The sequence below is a fragment of the Spea bombifrons genome, chromosome 7 (assembly GCF_027358695.1).
Source record: "Spea bombifrons isolate aSpeBom1 chromosome 7, aSpeBom1.2.pri, whole genome shotgun sequence".
In the NCBI taxonomy this organism is placed as follows: domain Eukaryota; kingdom Metazoa; phylum Chordata; class Amphibia; order Anura; family Pelobatidae; genus Spea; species Spea bombifrons.
Window position 1 is genome coordinate 26,154,393 of NC_071093.1, and position 23,177 is coordinate 26,177,569.

General features: G+C 43.1%; 1 protein-coding gene across 1 annotated transcript in view; it reads right to left on the bottom strand.

Moving 5' to 3' along the window:
• Positions 1–20,398, bottom strand: part of RNF216 (ring finger protein 216) — a 76,042-nt gene extending 55,644 nt beyond the window's left edge. Inside the window, exons 1-2 of the mRNA XM_053470675.1 lie at positions 20,329–20,398; positions 6,733–6,829 (exon numbers count right to left, since the gene is read on the bottom strand). Of these exons, the coding sequence (XP_053326650.1) occupies positions 6,733–6,811 (79 nt within the window). The 5' untranslated portion in view covers positions 6,812–6,829; positions 20,329–20,398. The remainder of the gene's footprint in view (positions 1–6,732; positions 6,830–20,328) is intronic.
• Positions 20,399–23,177: the final 2,779 nt, after the last annotated feature.

Genomic DNA, 23,177 nt, shown 5'->3' on the forward strand with positions numbered 1-23,177 from the left:
CACCTCAGGCCTCACAAGAGTGCATGCAGCCCCGGTATCCCTTAGTCCCACAATAACCTTTCGTAGGTTGTCACCTTCATTCCCCTCTGTTTTAGGCTAGGTTTCCACTTGGGTTTTTGTCCGGCATTTTTTTCTTGATGAAAAACTGCCAAGAAAACTGCCACTCGATTTACCTGCGTTTTGGCGTTTTTCTGCAGTTTTTTCTGGCGTTTTAGCCTTTCTGTGGAAATCGCTTTTTTTGACCTTAGGCAGTTTTTCCAGCCTTTACAAGTTAGAAGTTTCACCCAGCTAAAAGGGATTAGGATAAATGGCAAGTATCTGCCCTCTCCTGATGTCATTTACTTGGTAGACCCTTTTGTCTCTTTTCTGTGGTTTGTAAGGCATGCTTTATTTCGAATGTCTGCTCCTCTGGGAAGATTGGCCCCAAATGATGGTGCAAATTGTTTGCTGTTGCTTTTGACACGCAGGATCCAGTTGATGCGTCGGGTATGTTTGTTTGTAATGGCATGTTTGTTCCAAATGGTGTAAAATTCAATATGAACCAGTCCAGGACTTTGTTTTGTGCGAAACTGTTTGTTTTCAGCCTATTTCTCGTAGGACACACAGATACTGGGTCCATCCTCTGCATTGTAACTGTGGAAAAAACGCCATAAAAAACGCCAAGACAATAAACCCACATGGCTTTTTCATGGCGTTTTTTCTCTCCCATAGACTTCTATTGGAGAAAAACGCCATGATTTCCTTGCAAAAAACGCCAGAGTGTCAACATGCTGCGATTTTGAAAAACTGCCACAGAGCCCAAAAAAGCAGAAAAACGCCAAAGAGGACTGAAAAAAGGCCAGACAGAAAAACGCCAAGTGGAAATGGCATTTAGCGATTTCCTATTGAAGAACAGCTAACATCTGGCTGCTGCGTTTTTCCCACTAAAAAAACGCCAGGTGGCGCTATTGGCGTTTTTAGCAAAAAAAAACCCAAATGGAAACCTAGCCTTAGACAAGCAAAACTGCTGGGTGTCCATCAGCCACCTGTAGAGATTTTTTTCTTCCTTTTTGGGGCAGGTACTACATAGAAACATCTGTCCCACTACTGCCATGGCTCCTGGCACTCCTGCTGGCTTTGTAGTTGGTGGTTTAATATCTGACCTTTTTTAGATCGGGACACCTTGAGATGTACTAAAATGCTTTGTGGCTGGAGCTCTGTCGGCTAGCTTTGCTGCCTCAGCTGCTATTTTAGGATTTTGGTCAGACCCACTCCCTATACTCATGTTTTCTCATCTGTAGGAAGTGTTCCATTACTATTAGGTCCTTGAGGGCCTTAGGGGTGGAGATGCTCAGACCCTTTGTACACTGCTTAAATGTGGTTTTCAACTGTCCCACATGCTTAGTGTAGCTTTAATTAGCACACCTGCACGGTGCAAAAGCTTTTCCTGTAGGCCTCTGGGGTGAGGTTGAAACTTTGTAACAAAGCAGATTTGATAATGTAGTCCAGATCACCGTAGACAGGAAGCAAAGCAAACATATCCAGGGCTCTTCCACGCAAGTGTGGGGGTTAGATATTTAGCCCACATCTGCCTACCTAGATGATACTGCGGGCACACCTTTTCAAAGCTCCTTAGAAACACATCCAGATCCCCATCTTTCTCCATCAGAGGGAAGTGTTCTGGACGGGGTCGCTGCTCACAGAGGTCACTTGCCCTTCTGCTGATGCTGTACAGCCATTGCTCTGTTCAGGCGTCGGACTTCCAGCTCATGTGCCCTCTGGGCTTCGTCTGTCTGAGGTGCTGCCACCCTTTCCTGATACTGAAGAATCTTTGCAAGAGTTCAGGATTGTTAGATCTCAAAAGATTTAGGGCAGCTTGCAAATTAGTATCTGCACCATTTGCGAATTAGGATTGTTAGTTACCCCAGTAGTTAACAGTCTTTGGTTACAGGCTCCTCTGCCATAGCTCCATCGGTAGGTACAGGTCTGCATGCATCATACTTGACAAGGGCAGTAATGAGGTCTTCGTGGGGGATTAAGTTTCTGGCATTGCAGAGCTCCCTCAAATCCGTAATCTTCATTCGGTGCTAATTTTCCATTTTGCAACAGATACAGAAAAACAAGAAGTGGGGTATACCGTGTCTATAGAAGTTTTGTATACCGTGTCTATAGAAAGCACTGAGTTTAGTCTCTGGAAATTGCCCAAACTATACAATTTCTTTAGTGCTGAATTCCAACAAAAATAACCAGAATTAAAAGCTCTTACACAAAAAAAAAACAACATACACACAAAAAGGAGTATGCCACTGCTGCCTCCAGTTTATCACAGTTAGCTATCTGATAACCGGCCAAATAAGGTGTGGGTGTGCAAGGGTTAACGATAACAGCCCTTTGGTCACTCACTTAACCCTTAACACCACAAATACTACACCAGACTGGTAATACGCCGTCATCACCAAGCTATATTTTAAGCCAACTACAGCTTGCAGATGCTTCGGTAATGCCCAGTACCACATTGATCAGATATATAATAAAACCCAATTTCAGTTAAACAATGAAGTAACATGGTTTATTCAGGCTCTCGGAAGGTAATATTCGGTTAGAGCACAGAGACTGGATAAATATATTCCCGATGACCGTCACATTGCTTATGTACAAAAATATTGACAAAGGTGACAACAATTTAGACACAGAGTATACAACCCAGTTTGTAAACATAAACAAGGAGAAACACAGAAAAACCTAATTATACAAAACCACTATAAGTCATCGGCAGGAACCTCAATGTCCTTGATGAGTTTGAAAGTTTTCAGCGATGTACCTAATCCATAGAAAGTTTGTCAATTTTATCGCCTGGTAAGATGTATTGCAGGGGACCCGGATCCAGCTGGGGCTTCGTTGACAGAGCGCCGGCGTGACCTGACCTTCCGGTGCCCAGTCAAAGAAACCCTGGTGGAAGCGCCGGGCAGAAGCAGAGGTTGTCCACACGCATCGTGCAGATGTCCAGCGGCTGCTCCAAAAAAACACCAAGGAGTCTGGAGCACGGGGGACAAGTCAGGGGGGGCGGAGTGGCATATCTGGGAGGCAGATCTGCATAACTGGTGGGGCAGGTTGGCAAATAAATGGAGATAGACAATTCGCCTTTTTAATGTTTCATGCGCCCACACAAATTATATAGGGATGCACCAAAATGAAAATTCGGGTCCAAAACCGAAAATGCCCCCCCACCTTAAAAAAACAAACAAAAAAACCCACACTTTTATTAAAAATAAGTAACAGCAAAATTGGACAAAAAAAATTAATATATAAATATATATATGTATGATTGCTAACAGCAATCACACTCCTATCATGCCCAGGCATTCCCAGATTACAGCGTGTACTGGTTGCCCGGGCTTGATAGGAGTGTTATTGCTGCAATATATATTTTATATACACACACACACACATACATACATATATATATATATATATTTAACATACACAGTATATATTATTATTATTATAGAATTTGAATTTTTCTGTCCAATTTTGGTGTGTTACGTTTAGGGCTGCAACAACTAATCGATAAAATCGATAATAATCGATAATGAAATTCGTTGGCAACGAATTTCATTATCGATTAGTTGAATCGATTATTATCGATTATAAAATGAGGGTTTTTTCAGAGCAAACGCTCTGAAAAATCCCCCTCATTATATAATCCGTTTAGTCTGACTCACCGTCTCACAGCAGCAGCTCCTACTTACTCCCCCTCCCTGTAATCACTGTGACAACTGGCCCCGCCCCTTCCTTCTCCAGGCCAGAACCACATGGCTGTGACACTCATCTAACTGTAAGATATATATATATATATATATATATAATATGTGTATGTGTGTGTATATATATATATATATATATATATATATATATATATATATATATTTGGGCTACTGAAAGTTAGGGGAGGTGGGGGTTAATTTAGGGGCAGTTATGGTTAGTGGGGTGTTTAGGGTTAATTTAGGGGCAGTTATGGTTAATTGGGTGTTTAGGGTTAATTTAGGGGCAGTTATGTTAATAGGGTGTTTAGGGTTAATTTAGGAGCAGCTGTGGTTAATGGGGTGTTTAGGGTTAATTTGAGGCAGTTGTGGTTAATGGTGTGTTTAGGGTTAATTTAGGGGATGCTGTGGTTGATGGGGTCTTTAGGGTTAATTTAGGGGATGCTGTGGTTAAGGGGGTGTTAAGGGTTAATTTAGGGGCAGTTATGGTTAATGGAGAGTTTAGGGTTAATTTAGGGGAATCTAAATCCTGGGGGCAGTGAAGTGACATATCTGGGGGTATAAGGCATATACAGTATATAAGGCATATGTGGGGAAGGCAGTGTGGCATGTCTGGGGAGGACGGAGTGGTGTATCAGGGTGTATAAGGCATATCTGGGGGTAGAGAAGTGGCATGTCTGGGAGGTAGGGTGGCATGTCTGGGGAGGATGGAGTGGGGTATCAGGGGATATAAGGCGTATCAGGCACAGTGGCAGATGTGGGAGGCAGCGTGGAGTGGCAGATGTGGGAGGCAGCTTGGCATATGTGGGAGGCATTGTGGAGTGGCAGATGTGGGAGGCAGCATGGCGTGGCATATGTGGGGAGGGCAGGGTGGCATGTCTGGGGAGGATGGAGTGGTGTTTCAGGGGGTATAAGGCGTATCAGGCACAGTGGCATGTGGGGGGTAGAGTGGAGTGGCAGATGTGGGAGGCAGCGTGGAGTGGCAGATGTGGGAGGCAGCGTGGAGTGGCATATGTGGGAGGCAGCGTGGAGTGGCATATGTGGGAGGCAGCGTGGTGTGGTATATGTGGGAGGCAGCGTGGAGTGCTGTGGTAGGCAGCGTGGCATATGTGGGGGGGCAGCATGGCATGTCTGGGAGGCAGCGTAGCAAGCCTGGGCACAAATGTGCATATATTGGGGGGCTGGTTGGGAAATAAAGACAAGAAATGTATTATCAAAGTTTTTTTATTCTGCTGTTTGTATTTAACATCATTTGTTTAGTAAATTATTTTAAATAAATGAAAAATTTACATTCATTTTTTTTATCCGATTAATCGAAAAAATAATCGGCCAACTAATCGATTATTAAAATAATCGTTAGTTGCAGCCCTAGTTACGTTTAATAAAGGTGTGGTTAACACACCAAAATTGAAAAAAAAAAACACAATATATATGATTGCCAACAGCAATCACACTCCTATCATGTCTAGGTAGCCAGTACATGCTGGAACCTCCCTATACCATGCTACACTCCCCCACCCACTTACACATCCAAGCTATCACACACACAAACATTTATTCATGCATACTTGCTCATATATCCGCCCCTACCCCCTTACCTGAACTGCAGATCTCTCTCGCAGATTTCTGCAGGGGTTTGGCTTCTTCCCTCTGCAACTTATTTTGTCCCGCCCGCAGGGGAAGAAGGAACGGAACAGAGTCATGTGACGTGCATTCACAGGATTCTGCTGGGTTCCTGTTGTACTGGCTGGTACAAGCAGCCTGGCCCCTGCAGACGAATACGTTCTGCATTTTGCCGATAACGCCCTTTTTCGGCTGATATATTTCGGCCACCGATATATCAGCGCATCCCTAAAATTATATATTGTTTCTTCAAGGACAGATAGAGCACTCTTTTGATACTATTTTGAGATATATCGTCATGGCGTATGAATTCATTGGTGTAATGAAAATATTTTAAACAAAATTTTTTTTCCTAATAATATTTTACTATGATAATGGTCTCCAGACCAGCTCTGGTGACCAAAATACCACAAAATATATGAATGTCAGTGTCACAGGGATATTTCTTAATGTTATTTGGAAGTTAGAGGGAAAATATTGAACATGCTCCTTTTTCCAAACTTGATATTTCTAAATATTATTTTGTGAGGCCCATGTCTCATTTAGGACCGTTTATCAACATACCAGCTCATAATAGCCCCACAAAAATATATTCCCAGGGTATTTTACTAGGAGGATAAGGACACTTGCCATAAAACCACTTGGTCACCAACCTCTGGCTGAGGGAGCTGTAACTAGGGATGCACCAAAATATCGGTGGCAGAAACTGGCAGCATCAATACACAAGGGGGGTAGCTAGCCATACTTGTGCATGGTAGGAGTATGATTGCTATACTAAACATATATGATTGCAAACAGCAATCCCATCCCTGTCTTGCCCAGGCATACCCAGATTCCACCATGTATTGGCACACTTGGCATGAAAGGAAGCGATTGCCGTTGGCTATTATATATATATGTCATTTTTCATGGTGTTTGTGTGTGTGTGTGTGGGGGGGTCATTTTCGGTTTTGGCCAAGCGCATCCAGAATCTTCAGTTTCAGTTCAGAATTTTCATTTCGGTGCAGCCTGTAACATTAATTTTTGTTTTTTTTCCCCAACCATTTTTTGATCACATGTAACCAGAGAAACCCACCAAAATGTATTCAGTTGCATCTCCAGATTACAGAAATACTGTACAGAAAAAACCTATGCACGTGAGGTATGCATTTTAAAAAACGTTTTTCTTGTGGACCCCATTTTGTGGGGCTTGACTGAGTGAGTCATCAACCATTTCAGAGATCAGACTTATTTTATTGTAAGGAAGGACGCCATTCTTTGTTTGCTAGTCATAATACTATCTTAAAAAAAGTGAAAAAAACATATACCTCAGAAAGCAAAATAAAAGAAAAAACAATTATTATGGTGGAAGCTACCTTATAAATCATACCTTTCCTTCCAGAACCAAAAACCTTATTCAGAGGACCTGGTTCTTCATGTGTTGCTCCCTCCGCCATTCTTTTGAACATTCACATAACCAAAACAACCTAAAACAAAAACAGAAAAATGAATGTTTTAATTTAAACATGCTATTATAATGGAATTTAACCATATCAGTCCCCTATAGACATACCGGTAAGTCCATAAAACACATCTCAAGAAACCCCTACGGACGTACAGGTGCGTCCTGACCTTCTTGCAGCTACACGGGGGATCAGGCTGCCTCCCGTGTTTGACAGCCTAGACTACCCCCTGTCAGCAGAAGCCAGTATCGCTGCCCGATCTCCTGTAACAGCTGCCGGCGCGTTTTTAACCCCTTAACGTCCATTGCCGGGTCAGGTACGTCATGCAAACGGTCACTTAACGACCTATGACGTGCCTGACACGTCATGACATTTGAACAAAGTGAGCTAAGTGATGTAATTGTGACACTGGCATCACTGGCATTAACAACATGTTCAAGAGGTCACTAAGAGGACCCCTAACCATTTTAAAAAATATATATAAAAAAAAACCTTACATCCCATTTCCCTAACACAACATCTAAAAAAGTATAAGCCTCCTGCCCCCGTTCACAGCCCCCAAACCCGTTAAGCCATAAGCATAAAAATTCTACAAATAATGTACACCTTATAGTATGTTCCCTATAAGTGCTGGGAAAAAACCTGCTAAATAGATTCTACTATTTGTCCTGAGTTTAGAAATACCCAATGTTTTTATGTTTTTTGCATGTTATGGCGGCAATAAGTACCAGTAGCGTTTTGCTATTTCAAAACCATTTTTTCCTCAAAGCTAAACATTCTGCCCTATGCGTTTTCGGGTATCTTTGATGCAGGCCAATGCAATTTACCCCATCAAACCATATATTTTTGAAAACTATTTTTCCCCCCCACACAATTTACTCCAGGTATACATTTACCACACCTGGTATATGTCACTTCCAAATACCACCCCAATATGTGTTCCGCATTATCTCCTGAGCGCAGTGATACCCAGCATGCATGGGATGGTTAGGTTGTCCAGGGACTAAAAGGCCCTTTTTGAGAGGTGTGTCAAAAACTCTGCCCACATATCCTATTTCAGGTATCTTTGAAGAATTTTTTACTATTCACACTGATTAGCGAGCATGACCTTGCATGCAGTACCTGGATAGACCCTCTGTGAACTCATTCATTTTTCTATTGTTGTGAATGGCGGCAACGTCATTTACATGATGGCTATCGGGGTAGGGGGGTTGTGTTGCTACATGCCTTGATATTGAGGCATGTCAGCAACACCGTTTACGCTTAGGAAACTATTCTGATCGCTTCCTAAGCTGTTTTAGCCTGCCGCCGTGGCAATCTTTGATGATCGATGCGGCGGTGGCCATTTTTCTTGCGGGGAGGACTTTCTTCTCCGGATCCACGGTTTTGTGGATGCTGCAAAGCCGCCGATAGCGGTAAAAACGTGCTTTGTCGTTATCACGTTGCACTGCAAGCCCGTACATGTACGGGCTTTGTTGCTAAGGGGTTACGCTTTGCAGAGTTTTTGTAAACTAGCATTATGAAATTGGGGCCAGCATTTAGCGTCAACTCCCTTATATTTTTGTTTTTTGGCAGGATTACCTCTAGGACATACCTGTGTGTCTTCTATATTTTGGGCATTTTTAATAATTATTTATTTCTGTTAGGATTTGTTACTCATTTTGGGACGATGCTTAGTCAACGGGGAATTCCTCAGCAATAGTTTTATTAATAAAATAAAAAAATGGAGAGTGTTTATAGCTTGAAGAAAGCATATGCCATTTTGGGTTGATATTTTGGGAAAAATGGTGAGCCAAATAACATGCTGGATCACAAACTCCAGTTTTCCGAAAAACAGTGCTTAGGGAAATATATAAAACATTGTGATTTGTTTAACTTGATCTCCTTCCTTAATGACCCAGTGAGAAAAAAAATGCAAGAGTGGAGAGGTCTGAGCCTCTGCCCACAACTGAACTGCCCAGCCACAAGCCAACTAAACTGAAACCTTTTTTCCCAGCCCTAGAGACAGAAATGTATATTGCCTTTATTTGAAAATTGCATTATCTGTATTTGAATTGTCTTCCTGGATTTGCTTGTCTCGGGGTGAGAGAGCTTGCAATGATTTTGGACTATGTCTCTAAAGTCTTATAAGTCTTTTATGAAGGTCTTCACATATAAATATGTCAAACATATTAGTTACGGTTGTAAAAACATTGCCAAGAAGAAAAAAAAATTAAAAATAAAAATTTTCCAGACCTCCCCTTCTCTAGTTTGGATAAACTACACATACCTAGGAATTTACCGTATTTGCTGCATAAGATGAACCCCCATATAATTTGAATACTAATTTAGGAAAAAAAGCCTGAATATAAGACTAATAATGTACACTATTTTTTCATATTTAATAAAAACTCATTGAGAAAAATTATTTTTTTTTAATTTCCTTTTATTTGCCACTCTAGCCCCAGCTATGCACATCTGCCCCCCAGATTTGCCTTATACCCCTCCCTATATCCCACTCTAACTCCCTGATATGCCTTTTAACCCACTATGCCTCCAGAAGACCATTATACCCCCCACGCCACTGTTACTCCGCCCCCCCGACTTACCAGGGCATCCCTTTACTTGTGACCTGTGCTGCAGACTCCCTGGTGTCTCGTAGGGGCAGCCAGTGGAGGTCTGTGTGATGTGCGCAGACAATCTCCGCTGCTGCTGGTTGGTACTTCCGCCGGGGCTTCTATGACTGAGCACTGGAAGGTCATGTCCCGCCTTAGCTGCTGCCGGCACGCCCACCGGGACGTTTATGGTAGAGAACAGGAAAGCCATGTCATAGAAGCCCCGGCAGAAGCTGAGGTTGTCTGCACGCATCGCACAGACCTCTACCAGCTGCCAGCCAGGAGGATCCAGGTGTCTCCTGCAGCGCTGCGGGGGATCTGGATCTTAGTCTTGTAGCCATACCTCTGATAAGACAACATCAAATACAAGAAAAGGGATATTTTTCAGAGCATTTGCTCTGGAAAAAAAAACCTTGTCTTGTAATCGAGGAAATACGAAGTTTTAGAAGTTATAAGGCCAATATTAAAAAACATGCATATTCTTCCTCCAAAATGTAATATTTCCAAATGGGGTATTCTGAGTCTCTAACTTTAATAGTGCTCACAGATTTTAAAGCCGCTACATAAAACTATGTTTAAAATATGATTATGAAAATTAGACAACCCACGGTATTCTACTATGGTAATTTATATACCTCATGCATCCTCACCAAACTCCTCCAAAATTAGCAGGTGGGGGGGATATTGCCTTAAAGTAGTTTAAAATGTAACAGCTTTCCGGCTTTCATGCCAGAAGCTGTTACATCAGATCAGACAGCAGAAAGCCGGCTTCTGCTGTGTGTGGGGGGTTGGAGTCCAGGCTGTCAAACAGCGTCCCTGCCGCTGCAAGAAGGGCTGGGCGTACCAGTACGTCCATAGGGGATGGAAATCTTTGCAATCTTTGAGGGGAGGGTAAAAAAAAAAAAACTCACAATAACCTGGTTGCATAAGTGTGCACCCCCTTAAATCAATACTTTGTTGAAGCACCTTTTGATTTTATTACAACAATCAGTCTATTAGCATGGCACATCTTGATGTGGCAATATTTGCCCACTCTTCTTTGCAAACACACTACAAATCTGTCAGATTGTGAGGATATCTCCTGTGCACAGCCCTCTTCAGATCACCCCACAGGTTTGGATTGGACCTGGATTCAGGTCTGGGCTCTGGTTGGGCCATTCCAAAACGTTAATCTTCTTCTGGTGAAGCCATGCTTTTGTGGATTTGGATGTGCGCTTTGGGTCGTTGTCGTGCTGAAAGGTGAGCTTCATCTTCCTAACAGACGCCTGAAGGTTTTGTGCCACAATTGCCTGGTATTTGGAACTATTCATAATTCCCTCCACCCTAAGGCCCCAGTTCCAGCTGAAGAAAAACAGCCCCAAAGCATGATGCTGCTGCCACCATCCTTCACTGTGGGTATGGTGTTCTTTGGGTGATGTGTTTTTGTTGTTGCAGCGTACCTTTTGGAATTATGGCCAAAAAGTTAAACTTTGGTTTCATCAGACCATAACACATTTTCCCACGTGCTTTTCGGGGACTCGATGCTTGTTTCTGCAAACTTCAGCCGGGCTTGGATGTTTTTCTTTGAAAGAAAAGGCTTCCGTTTTGCCATCCTACCCCATTTTTATGAAGAATACGGGAGATTGTTGTCACATGTAGCACACAGCCAGTACTTGCCAGAAATTCCTGCAGTTCCTTTAATGTTGCAGTAGGGCTCTTGTAAGCCTCCCTGACCAGTTTTCTTCTCGTCTTTTCAATTTTGGAGGGACGTTCTTGCTAATGTCTCTGTTGTGCCATATTTTCTCCACTTGATGATGACTGTCTTCACTGTGTTCCATGGTATATCTAATGCTTTGGAAATTATTTTGTACCCTTCTCCTGACTAACATCTTTCAACAATGAGATCCCCCCAGCAGACCATGGCTTTTGCACCGAGATGCAAATGTCAGGTAAATCCTAACACAGGGCTTGACATTTGTTGTGAATCTAGGCGCCAGCTAAAAAAGTTAGGAGCCAGGATTTTTTTTTTTTTTAAACTAACAGTTGTTAGTCACAACCCCCTTCAGTCTGTAGCAGCTGAAAACGCAATTGATGGTTTTCCTGCAATTGCGGTTTCAGCCTACAGAATCACTCTGTGGGAGTGATCTCAGTAGGCTGAAAGGCAGGCTCTTAGTAGCTGTGCTATCTGTCCTGGGCAGGCAGCAGCAGCACCCCCGCGACCACCACGATTGTGGCGACGTGGGGGCATTTTTAGGGATTTAACAGGCTGGCAAACACCTAGGCGCCAAAATGACGGCATTTGTGTAGACTTTTTATATCCACTAGGGCTGCAACAACTAATCGATAAAATCGATAATAATCGATAATGAAATTCGTTGGCAACGAATTTCATTATCGATTAGTTGAATCGATTATCGATTATAAAATGAGGGTTTTTTCAGAGCAAACGCTCTGAAAAATCCCCCTCATTATATAATCCGTTTAGTCTGACTCACCGTCTCACAGCAGCAGCTCCTGCTTACTCCCCCTCCCTGTAATCACTGTGACAACTGGCCCCGCCCCTTCCTTCTCCAGGCCAGAACCACATGGCTGTGACACTCATCTAACTGTAAGTATGTGTGTGTGTGTGTGTGTGTGTGTGTGTGTGTGTGTGTGTGTGTGTGTGTGTGTGTGTGTGTGTGTGTGTGTGTGTATATAATGTGTATATATGTATGTAATATATATATATATATATTTGGGCTACTGAAAGTTAGGGGAGGTGGGGGTTAATTTAGGGGCAGTTATGGTTAGTGGGGTGTTTAGGGTTAATTTAGGGGCAGTTAGGGTTAATTTAGGGGCAGTTATGTTAATAGGGTGTTTAGGGTTAATTTAGGAGCAGCTGTGGTTAATGGGGTGTTTGGGGTTAATTTGAGGCAGTTGTGGTTAATGGTGTGTTTAGGGTTAATTTAGGGGATGCTGTGGTTGATGGGGTCTTTAGGGTTAATTTAGGGGATGCTGTGGTTAAGGGGGTGTTAAGGGTTAATTTAGGGGCAGTTATGGTTAATGGGGACTTTAGGGTTAATTTAGGGGAATCTAAATCCTGGGGGCAGTGAAGTGACATATCTGGGGGTATAAGGCATATACAGTATATAAGGCATATGTGGGGAGGGCAGTGTGGCATGTCTGGGGAGGACGGAGTGGTGTATCAGGGTGTATAAGGCATATCTGGGGGTAGAGTGGCATATCTGGGGATTAGGGCTGCAACTAACGATTATTTTAATAATCGATTAGTTGGCCGATTATTTTTTCGATTAATCGATTAATCGGATAAAAAAAATGAATGTAAATTTTTCATTTATTTAAAATAATTTACTAAACAAATGATGTTAAATACAAACAGCAGAATAAAAAAACTTTGATAATACATTTCTTGTCTTTATTTCCCAACCAGCCCCCCAATATATGCACATTTGAGCCCAGGCTTGCTACGCTGCCTCCCAGACATGCCATGCTGCCCCCCCACATATGCCACGCTGCCTACCACAGCACTCCACGCTGCCTCCCACATCTGCCACTGCACGCTGCCTCCCACATCTGCCACGCCACGCTGCCTCCCACATCTGCCGCTCCACTCTACCCCCCACATGCCACTGTGCCTGATACGCCTTATACCCCCTGAAACACCACTCCATCCTCCCCAGACATGCCACTTCTCTACCCCCAGATATGCCACTCTACCCCCAGATATGCCTTATACACCCTGATACACCACTCCGTCCTCCCCAGACATACCACACTGCACTCCCCACATATGCCTTATATACTGTATATGCCTTATACCCCCAGATATGTCACTTCACTGCCCCCAGGATTTAGATTCCCCTAAATTAACCCTAAACTCCCCATTAACCATAACTGCCCCTAAATTAACCCTTAACACCCCCTTAACCACAGCATCCCCTAAATTAACCCTAAAGACCCCATCAACCACAGCATCCCCTAAATTAACCCTAAACACACCATTAACCCCAAACACACCATTAACCCCAAACACCCCATTAACCACAGCTGCTCCTAAATTAACCCTAAACACCCTATTAACATAACTGCCCCTAAATTAACCCTAAACACCCAATTAATCATAACTGCCCCTAAATTAACCCTAAACACCCCACTAACCATAACTGCCCCTAAATTAACCCCCACCTCCCCTAACTTTCAGTAGCCCAAAGATATATATATATGTATATTACATACATATATACACTAGGGCTGCAACTAACGATTATTTTAATAATCGATTAGTTGGCCGATTATTTTTTCGATTAATCGATTAATCGGATAAAAAAAATGAATGTAAATTTTTCATTTATTTAAAATAATTTACTAAACAAATGATGTTAAATACAAACAACAGAATAAAAAAACTTTGATAATACATTTCTTGTCTTTATTTCCCAACCAGGCCCCCAATATATGCACATTTGAGCCCAGGCTTGCTACGCTGCCTCCCAGACATGCCATGCTGCCCCCCCACATATGCCACGCTGCCTACCACAGCACTCCACGCTGCCTCCCACATATACCACGCCACGCTGCCTCCCACATCTGCCACGCCACGCTGCCTCCCACATCTGCCACGCCACTCTACCCCCCACATGCCACTGTGCCTGATACACCTTATACCCCCTGAAACACCACTCCATCCTCCCCAGACATGCCACCCTGCCCTCCCCACATATGCCACGCCATGCTGCCTCCCACATCTGCCACTCCACAATGCCTCCCACATATGCCACGCTGCCTCCCACATCTGCCACTCCACGCTGCCTCCCACATCTGCCACTGTGCCTGATACGCCTTATATCCCCTGATACCCCACTCCATCCTCCCCAGACATGCCACTTCTCTACCCCCAGATATGCCACTCTACCCCCAGATATGCCTTATACACCCTGATACACCACTCCGTCCTCCCCAGACATGCCACACTGCCCTCCCCACATATGCCTTATATACTGTATATGCCTTATACCCCCAGATATGTCACTTCACTGCCCCCAGGATTTAGATTCCCCTAAATTAACCCTAAACTCCCCATTAACCATAACTGCCCCTAAATTAACCCTTAACACCCCCTTAACCACAGCATCCCCTAAATTAATCCTAAAGACTCCATCAACCACAGCATCCCCTAAATTAACCCTAAACACACCATTAACCACAACTGCCTCAAATTAACCCCAAACACCCCATTAACCACAGCTGCTCCTAAATTAACCCTAAACACCCTATTAACATAACTGCCCCTAAATTAACCCTAAACACCCAATTAACCATAACTGCCCCTAAATTAACCCTAAACACCCCACTAACCATAACTGCCCCTAAATTAACCCCCACCTCCCCTAACTTTCAGTAGCCCAAATATATATATATATTACATACATACATATATATATATATATATATATATATATATACTTACAGTTAGATGAGTGTCACAGCCATGTGGTTCTGGCCTGGAGAAGGAAGGGGCGGGGCCAGTTGTCACAGTGATTACAGGGAGGGGGAGTAAGTAGGAGCTGCTGCTGTGAGACGGTGAGTCAGACTAAACGGATTATATAATGAGGGGGATTTTTCAGAGAGTTTGCTCTGAAAAAACCCTCATTTTATAATCGATAATAATCGATTCAACTAATCGATAATGAAATTCGTTGCCAACGAATTTCATTATCGATTATTATCGATTTTATCGATTAGTTGTTGCAGCCCTAATATACACATATATATATATATATATATACACATATACTTACAGTTAGATGAGTGTCACAGCCATGTGGTTCTGGCCTGGAGAAGGAAGGGGCGGGGCCAGTTGTCACAGTGATTACAGGGAGGGGGAGTAAGTAGGAGCTGCTGCTGTGAGACGGTGAGTCAGACGAAACGGATTATATAATGAGGGGGATTTTTCAGAGCGTTTGCTCTGAAAAAACCCTCATTTTATAATCGATAATAATCGATTCAACTAATCGATAATGAAATTCGTTGCCAACGAATTTCATTATCGATTATTATCGATTTTATCGATTAGTTGTTGCAGCCCTACTGGGGATAGAGAAGTGGCATGTCTGGGAGGCAGGGTGGCATGTCTGGGGAGGATGGAGTGGGGTATCAGGGGATATAAGGCGTATCAGGCACAGTGGCAGATGTGGGAGGCAGCGTGGAGTGGCATATGTGGGAGGCATTGTGGAGTGGCAGATGTGGGAGGCAGCATGGCGTGGCATATGTGGGGAGGGCAGGGTGGCATGTCTGGGGAGGATGGAGTGGTGTTTCAGGGGGTATAAGGCGTATCAGGCACAGTGGCATGTGGGGGGTAGAGTGGAGTGGCAAGTGTGGGAGGCAGCGTGGAGTGGCATATGTGGGAGGCAGCGTGGAGTGGCATATGTGGGAGGCAGCGTGGAGTGCTGTGGTAGGCAGCGTGGCATGTCTGGGAGGCAGCGTAGCAAGCCTGGGCTCAAATGTGCATATATTGGGGGGCTGGTTGGGAAATAAAGACAAGAAATGTATTATCAAAGTTTTTTTATTCTGCTGTTTGTATTTAACATCATTTGTTTAGTAAATTATTTTAAATAAATGAAAAATTTACATTCATTTTTTTTATCCGATTAATCGATTAATCGACAAAATAATCGGCCAACTAATCGATTATTAAAATAATCGTTAGTTGCAGCCCTAATATCCACTATATGTAGATCTGGTGCAGCTAATTGCCTTCAGAAGTAACTATTACTTAATGTCCACCTGTGTGCAACCTAGGTGTCGCATGACCTCAGTATCTACAGACACACATCTGTTCTGAAAGGCCCCACAGTCTGCAACACCACTGAGGAAGGGGCACCACCAAGCAAGCGGCACCATGAAGACCAAGGAACTCCCCAAACAGGTCAAGGACAAAGTTGTGGAGAAGTACAGATCAGGACTGGGTTATAAAAAAAACATCCAAAACTTTGAACATCCCACAGAGCACCATTAAATCCATTATTAAGAAATGGAAATAATATGGCATCACGGACGCCCCAAAACTAACACAACACAAGAGGCCCTCACCGCCATGTTGAGGAGAACGTGGACGTAAAAAAGGGTTAATGGCAAAAACCAGCCCGCAGGCTCACTCGCCGCTTTCCTCAAAGGGTGCAGAGCAACTACACCTTAATCCTAAACCTGTTCATACATACAAAACAGTAAAAAAATAAACAGGGATAAAACACAAGAAAAATAATCTGTGGGAATTACTTTATGTTACGGTCCCTTGTCAAAATAAAGAAATTCTATATTTTAATCTCTGGTTCCTATTCTTATAGAACCCTTATTTTTTTCTCTTGGAGTCCACCAATTTGGTGTCACGTGGGAAGCGGAGTGTGTAGCCCAGACACTTTACAACCTGTCAGCAAACTCCTGCCTTAATACATCACATTTACATTAATAACTCTGGGGTAATTGCGCCCAGCATGTTAATAGAAGCGTACAGGTACCAAACATATCTTTCGGGTATATTATTTACACTATTTTGCTTTTTTCCCCCTTTTATGCACCTGCTCCCCATATAAGTTTGGTTTGTGTATTTTACACTTTGAGGAAAAGTGTTTTTGGGTAGCTGCGGTTCCAATTTGGGAAATATTATTCAACACACACATTCATTCACTTATTTACTTTTTTCCTATAGTAGCACGTATTTCAGGTTTTTTCACGGTATCACTTATATCCTTTGAAGATGCCCTGCTTAGGTGCTGTTCCTGCCCCACTGGTTTTATGATTAGGTCTGGCCAGGACTCCAGATAACATTTATGGCAGGATGCAAGATGCCTTGTTAAAACTGCCAAGGGCCACACACCAAAACCCACAGACCAGGCAGGAGGGCATTAGAGAGGTAACAAAAAGACCAAAGAAAACGTCAAAGGCGCTGCAAAGCTCCACAGCGGAGATGTGAGCATCTGTCCGTAGGACGACTTTAAGCCGTACTCTGCATAGATCTAGGCTTTACGGAAGAGCAGCCATAAAAAAGCAAATGATTAAAGAAGAAAAGCAAACGCGTTTGCTGCTTGCCAAAAGGCATGTGAGAGACTCCCAAACGTAAGGAAGATGGAGCTCTGTTCAGATGAGACTCAAATTTAGCTTTTTGGCCATCAAGGAAAACACTATGTCTGGTACAAGCCCAACACCTTTCATCACCCCCAGAACACTACGACACTGAGGCATTACAGCAACACCATTGGGGAAATACAAGCGATCATAGATTTAAGTCATGACATTAATTGTCGCCAAGGGGTCAACTAAGGGAGAGTTTTACTGAACAACTCCTAGACTTCATTGCTTTAGCAGGCACCACACGAGACTGCAATTGTTTACAACCATTGAGTTCCTCTGTAAAGCTATCTTTAGGGCGAGGCAGAATCTGATGTGACAGAGGTATGAGGTCAACTGAAAGTAAGAGGCATAATTTTTATATAAATAGTTAAGCAAAAAAATACTTATAAATAGTATACAGGTTTAAAAGATCTGTGATTTATTTTATAAAGTAGAACTGACATTTATATTATGGTTTAATATCCCAATAACCCCAAAAACGCAGACAACACTTCTAACTTATGGAATTAGGAGGTTGCATATACTGGTAAGTGGGACACTTCACAAGCTTGAAAGAGTGCAGACAAAGCAAACAATGCAGTCCGGGAACTTTCCATCTCTCTCTCTATCAATCCCATGTGTAAGCCATAGAAAAAACAGATGTTGGGTAATATGCAGGAATCATAGTTAAATACATAAAGACTTGAAGCCTCAAGATTTAGATTGGCCAGTTATAACATCTATAGACAGACTTATTTTAATTGTGAATCAGAACATATCTGCAAAACACACCCTACAATGTAATATTTTTTTATAATGTTCAATTGTCCCTTAAAATACCCAGATTAGCATTACATTCAGCAGATGTAAGAAGCATTTAGAGCACAAACACAATAAAATGTGAGAGAAATATATTACTGCGTTTGGGGCTGGAGAAACCCTGGAAGCCACGTTGTCAAGGTACATGTGTTGGTTGTATTTTATGTTGCTGCGTATGTAAGGGTCCCTCACTTAATCAGACCATGGCATCATCTCAGATTCAGGACAGTCATATGCCTATCCCATGTGTGTCTCACATCTGCTGAGAGGCTGTTCTACTTACCTACCACTTTCTCAGTAAACAAGGTGGTATAGCTCAAACCTTTTCTATATTAAACTTCTGAATTCTATATAAACTTCACTGGTCCTGTGTATGATAATGTGTTTTTATTGTTTAGAACTTTTTTAGTGTGGTTTCAATACTTATGTTAAAGACGATCACACAGAAGGTACATTAAGATAATGGATAAGTATTTACAAGACATATCTCAAGAAAAAAACTTTATTGCAATTATTGCCTCCTGGATTTTTTTATGAATATTTGCTCTGAACAGATCACTGCTTCATTATCTAGTACTAATGCAAATGTGTTTTCATTTTGAGTAGTTATAAGATCACATGATAACATCAAAAAGTGTTTTCAAAAAATGTTGTTATCTTGAGCTATACATTTATAGACAAATAAAAGTAAATTGAAAGAGTTACGGTTTCAGTTCCAGTGAACATCTGCCCCAAGAATAGGTTGGAGGACCATGTATGAAGCAAAATCTGCGAGGTTTCATTATTCAACCCACTGATTCAACTACGGCTCATGCATGGCCAGCACAACCCTTCTCACAGAGAAAGTTACCACAGATGGCATCTTATAATGTATGGTGAATTCAAGAAGACTATTTACGGTACTTCTGCAAACTCCCGCTTTAGGGAAGAAAAAAAACCCAAATCAGCAGCTTTCCTTTAAATATGACGAAGTGCTGAAAGCACCTTTTTGGGGGAATGTATTTCTGCAGAGGCCAACTCACACCACACAAGTAGCAAACAACATTTACAGCACTTCTGAATCCATGAATTTGATTTCCAATCAACCACTACGCACTGTATGCCTCAATGTGCTCAATAAGTGCACAAAAACCCACCTTTTCCAACTATACACTCCATACTTCGAAAGTATGAGCTGTCACACAGTTTATCCACCAATTCGGTTAGTTCTGTGTATCCTTATTTTATTATCCCTTATTATAATATTTGAAACATCTCACATCCAAAATGTTTCAGAGATCCCATAATCCCAGCAGAACATACATGGCCTACAAAATTATTTCTACAACCTTTTTTTTTATTTATTTTTTTTTAAATCACCAAGATATTGCAACCACCAATAACACACTGCTCTCTACAACTGTACTTGTCTCCTTTAATACCTCTGAAAAAAAGTATTGGGGAAGGTTCTCACTAACATGGGATTATTACTGAATGTTCGAGGATTTATTTTATCAGCAAATTGACAGCTTTTTTTTCTCAGCACCCTTAATCGCACGTGTATTGGGGCACGGGGGGGGGCTATGAATGCTAAAAACTTTATTCTAGCACATATTCGGCACTAGAACTACATACAATGGTTTATAACACCACACACTTTCACCTGTACTCGTACGTGCCTGGGACTAATGTTTTTCCGGGTATTGCCTTGCTGTACCGCTGCTCTTTCCGTTGCAAATAACAAGCACTTGTAACACTTCCTGCGCCCGTGCACAGCCGTCACCGCACCGAAACGTCATACAAATAATTGCACTGCGACACGCAGGCATTCCACATGTTTAGTGGTATGTTGCATCGTCTTGGAGGACATTAATACGTCACAAGACTCCTACAAAACAAACAATCTCCGCATTGCTGCGCTTCTGTGTCCCATTAGCTATATCTAACGTTATACATGTTGGCAATTCTATAAATCGCATTCCCTCACATGACGCTTATTGCTGCATCACCATAATAACACACAATTAAATAAATCCCTGTACTGACCTGCACTTAAGTAAAGTACTTTCCTATCCAGCTACTTCATCGCATTTCCGCTGTCCTTTTCTCACGTGTCTTCCTTTATGTAATGACGTTGACAGTGCGTTTAACGTCGATGCCTAGCAACTAAAGTCTGTGGGGACCATGTGATCTCCCCTTCCTCTGCCCTGTATTTTGTCAATAAAAGCTTGGGTGTTGTGTAGCCAGCTCATTAACCTCCCTTTCTCAGGACTTTCTTACCCCCTACTTTTTGATCATATCTAATTTCCTATAAAAATAATAAAATCTGGCAGTAGCATACCTAAGGGGTGCCACTAGTCAAGGGGGGGGCACTACTATGAATGTCTGGTTTAGCATATAGTGATAGGAGTTATGCTGTACCATATCTTTTCAGTAAATGTTATTTATTTAAACTTTACAAGTTAATCATTTACAAATGTGTGAAATATACAATCTTGCCAACATTATTTTTTTTTTGGGGGGGGAGTGCCACATACCTGCAAAATGCTTTTGCAGGCACTGCTGCATTTACCGTAGCTGCTGTAAAAAGCAAGGAGGGTAAAGTATAAATCTCTGTAATTCCATATATATATTTAAATATATTGTGTCACATTAGTGAGCATGGTGGATAATGCCACTCGGTGTATGTCTTGCAACATGTATGCGCTCTTGGAGCAAGTGTGAGCAGGTTGCTACTTTGGAATGTACTATACTAGATCTAAGGAGGCAACTGGCAACACTGAGGGACATAGACAACATGGAGAGGAGCTTACGGAGCAGGCATTGGCTGGAGCCCCGTTTAGAGGGGGGTGGATATGGGGAAGAAGAGGTCTCGAGGGCAGAGAGCTGAGTTCGTTGTGTAAGGGGCAGCAGAGGTCGGAGAGCTAGGGAGGCTTGTTCTGGGCTAGATCACCCCAACATGTTTGCCAGTTTGTGCGAAGATGCTGGGGAGACCAGCTCAGAGGAAGCATTTCTGGGACTGGCTGACTCTTCTAGAGTAGCCTCTCCAGCATAGTGGGGAGCCATAAGGCAAGGAAGGCTAGACAGGTGCTGGTGGTAGGGGATTCAATTATAAAGAAGGTTGATAGGGTAATCTGCCACCAAGACCCCAAATGCCGAACAGTATGCTGTCTCCCGGGAGCTCGGGTTCGACATATTGCGGACCAGGTAGACAGATTGTTTGGAGGGCCTGGAGATGTTCCAGCGTTCGCAGTACACATTGGTACTAACGACAAAGTTAAGGGCAGGTGGGAGTCCTTGAAAATTATTTTAGGGTACTAGGTCAGAAACTTCGGCAAAGGACCTCCATGGTAATATTCTCTGTAATATTACTGATACCACGCGCTACATCAAAGGAGACAGCATCAAGGAGCGTGGCTAAGAGTGTGGTGTAAGAAAGAGGGATTTGTGGTTTTGGAGCACTGGGCAGACTTTGCAGTCGGCTACAGACTCTACAGAATGGATGGACTGCACCTCAATGAAGAGGGGCTAGGGTAGAGGATGGCCAGAGGAATCGAGGATCTTTTAAAATTAGGTTTTGGGGGGGAGGATAAAGATAGAAATGAAGTGCTAGCTAGAGTAGACTGGGAAGGGGGTCGAGCTATGGGAACAGGGTGAGAGCAGTGGTGTAGTTAGCATAGACAACATGGAGCTACACTGTACGAAGCCTGCAGTCATGAAGTATTTGTCAACTGATAAACCAAAAATGGGTAGTAACCATGTCTTTTAGGAAATGCAAAATTGCTTGGCAAACAAAATAGGTGAGCTGGAGATATTGGTAAGTGATGAACAGTATGATTTGATCCGTGTCACTGAAACATGGTGGAATGATTAAGGAAGGTGTGCATGATGACAGTAATGTGAAGACACTGTGGGTGGAGATTAGCCTAGATCAGGGGCATCCAACGGCAGCCTCCCGGGTGCGAAGTTCAAAGCAGCCGTCGTGTGGCTGTAAGGCCACTTTGAACAATGTGACATTCAAGGGGGCGGGCTCACAGAAGGTGTTCCTTGTGGCAAGGAGAAGGTCATCACATCGGAGGAGAGCAGGAAAAAAATTTAAGTATTACCAAAAAAATTGTTGGGTTGTGGCATTACAAAATAAATATAAACAGGGGTGTGTGTGGCTGGGGGGTAATACACATGGCAGTTGGGGCATCAATAGACAAGAGGGTGTGTATGGGGGCATAAATGCACAAAGGGGGGAAATACACAAGGTTGTGGGGGGGCACAATCAATAGTAAAGGGGCCTGGCTGGGGAGTCAATACACAAGGGGGCAAAAATACAAAAGGGGCAGTTAATGACAAAGCAGTGTAGAAAATCAATTTTTATGCTTCAGTGTGGCAGAGCCTGTCCTGTGTGTGTGTCTGGGTGTCAGTGTGGCAGAGCCTGTGTGTGTTGGGTGTCGGTGTGGCAGAGCCTGTCCTGGTGTGTGTGTTTGGTTGTCGGTGTGGTAGATCCTGTCCTGGTGTTGGGTATCAGTGTGGCAGAGCCTGTCCTGGTGTGTGTGTGTCTGGGTGTCGGTTTGGCAGAGACTGTGCTGGTGTTTGGGTGTCGGTGTGGCAGAGACTGTGCTGGTATTTGGGTGTCGGTGTGGCAGAGCCTGTCCTGGTGCGTGTGTGTCGGGGTGGCAGAGCCTGTCCTGGTGTGTGTTTGGGCGTCGGTGTGGCAGAGCTTGTCCTGGTATGTGTTTGGGTGACGGTGTGGCAGAGCCTGTCTTGGTGTGTGTGTTTGGGTGGTGGTGTGGCAGAGCCTATCCTGGTGTGTGTGTTTGGGTGTCGTTGTGGCAGACCCTGTCCTGGCATGTGTGTGTTTGGGTGGCGGTGTGGCAGAGCCTGTCCTGGTGTGTGTTTGGGTG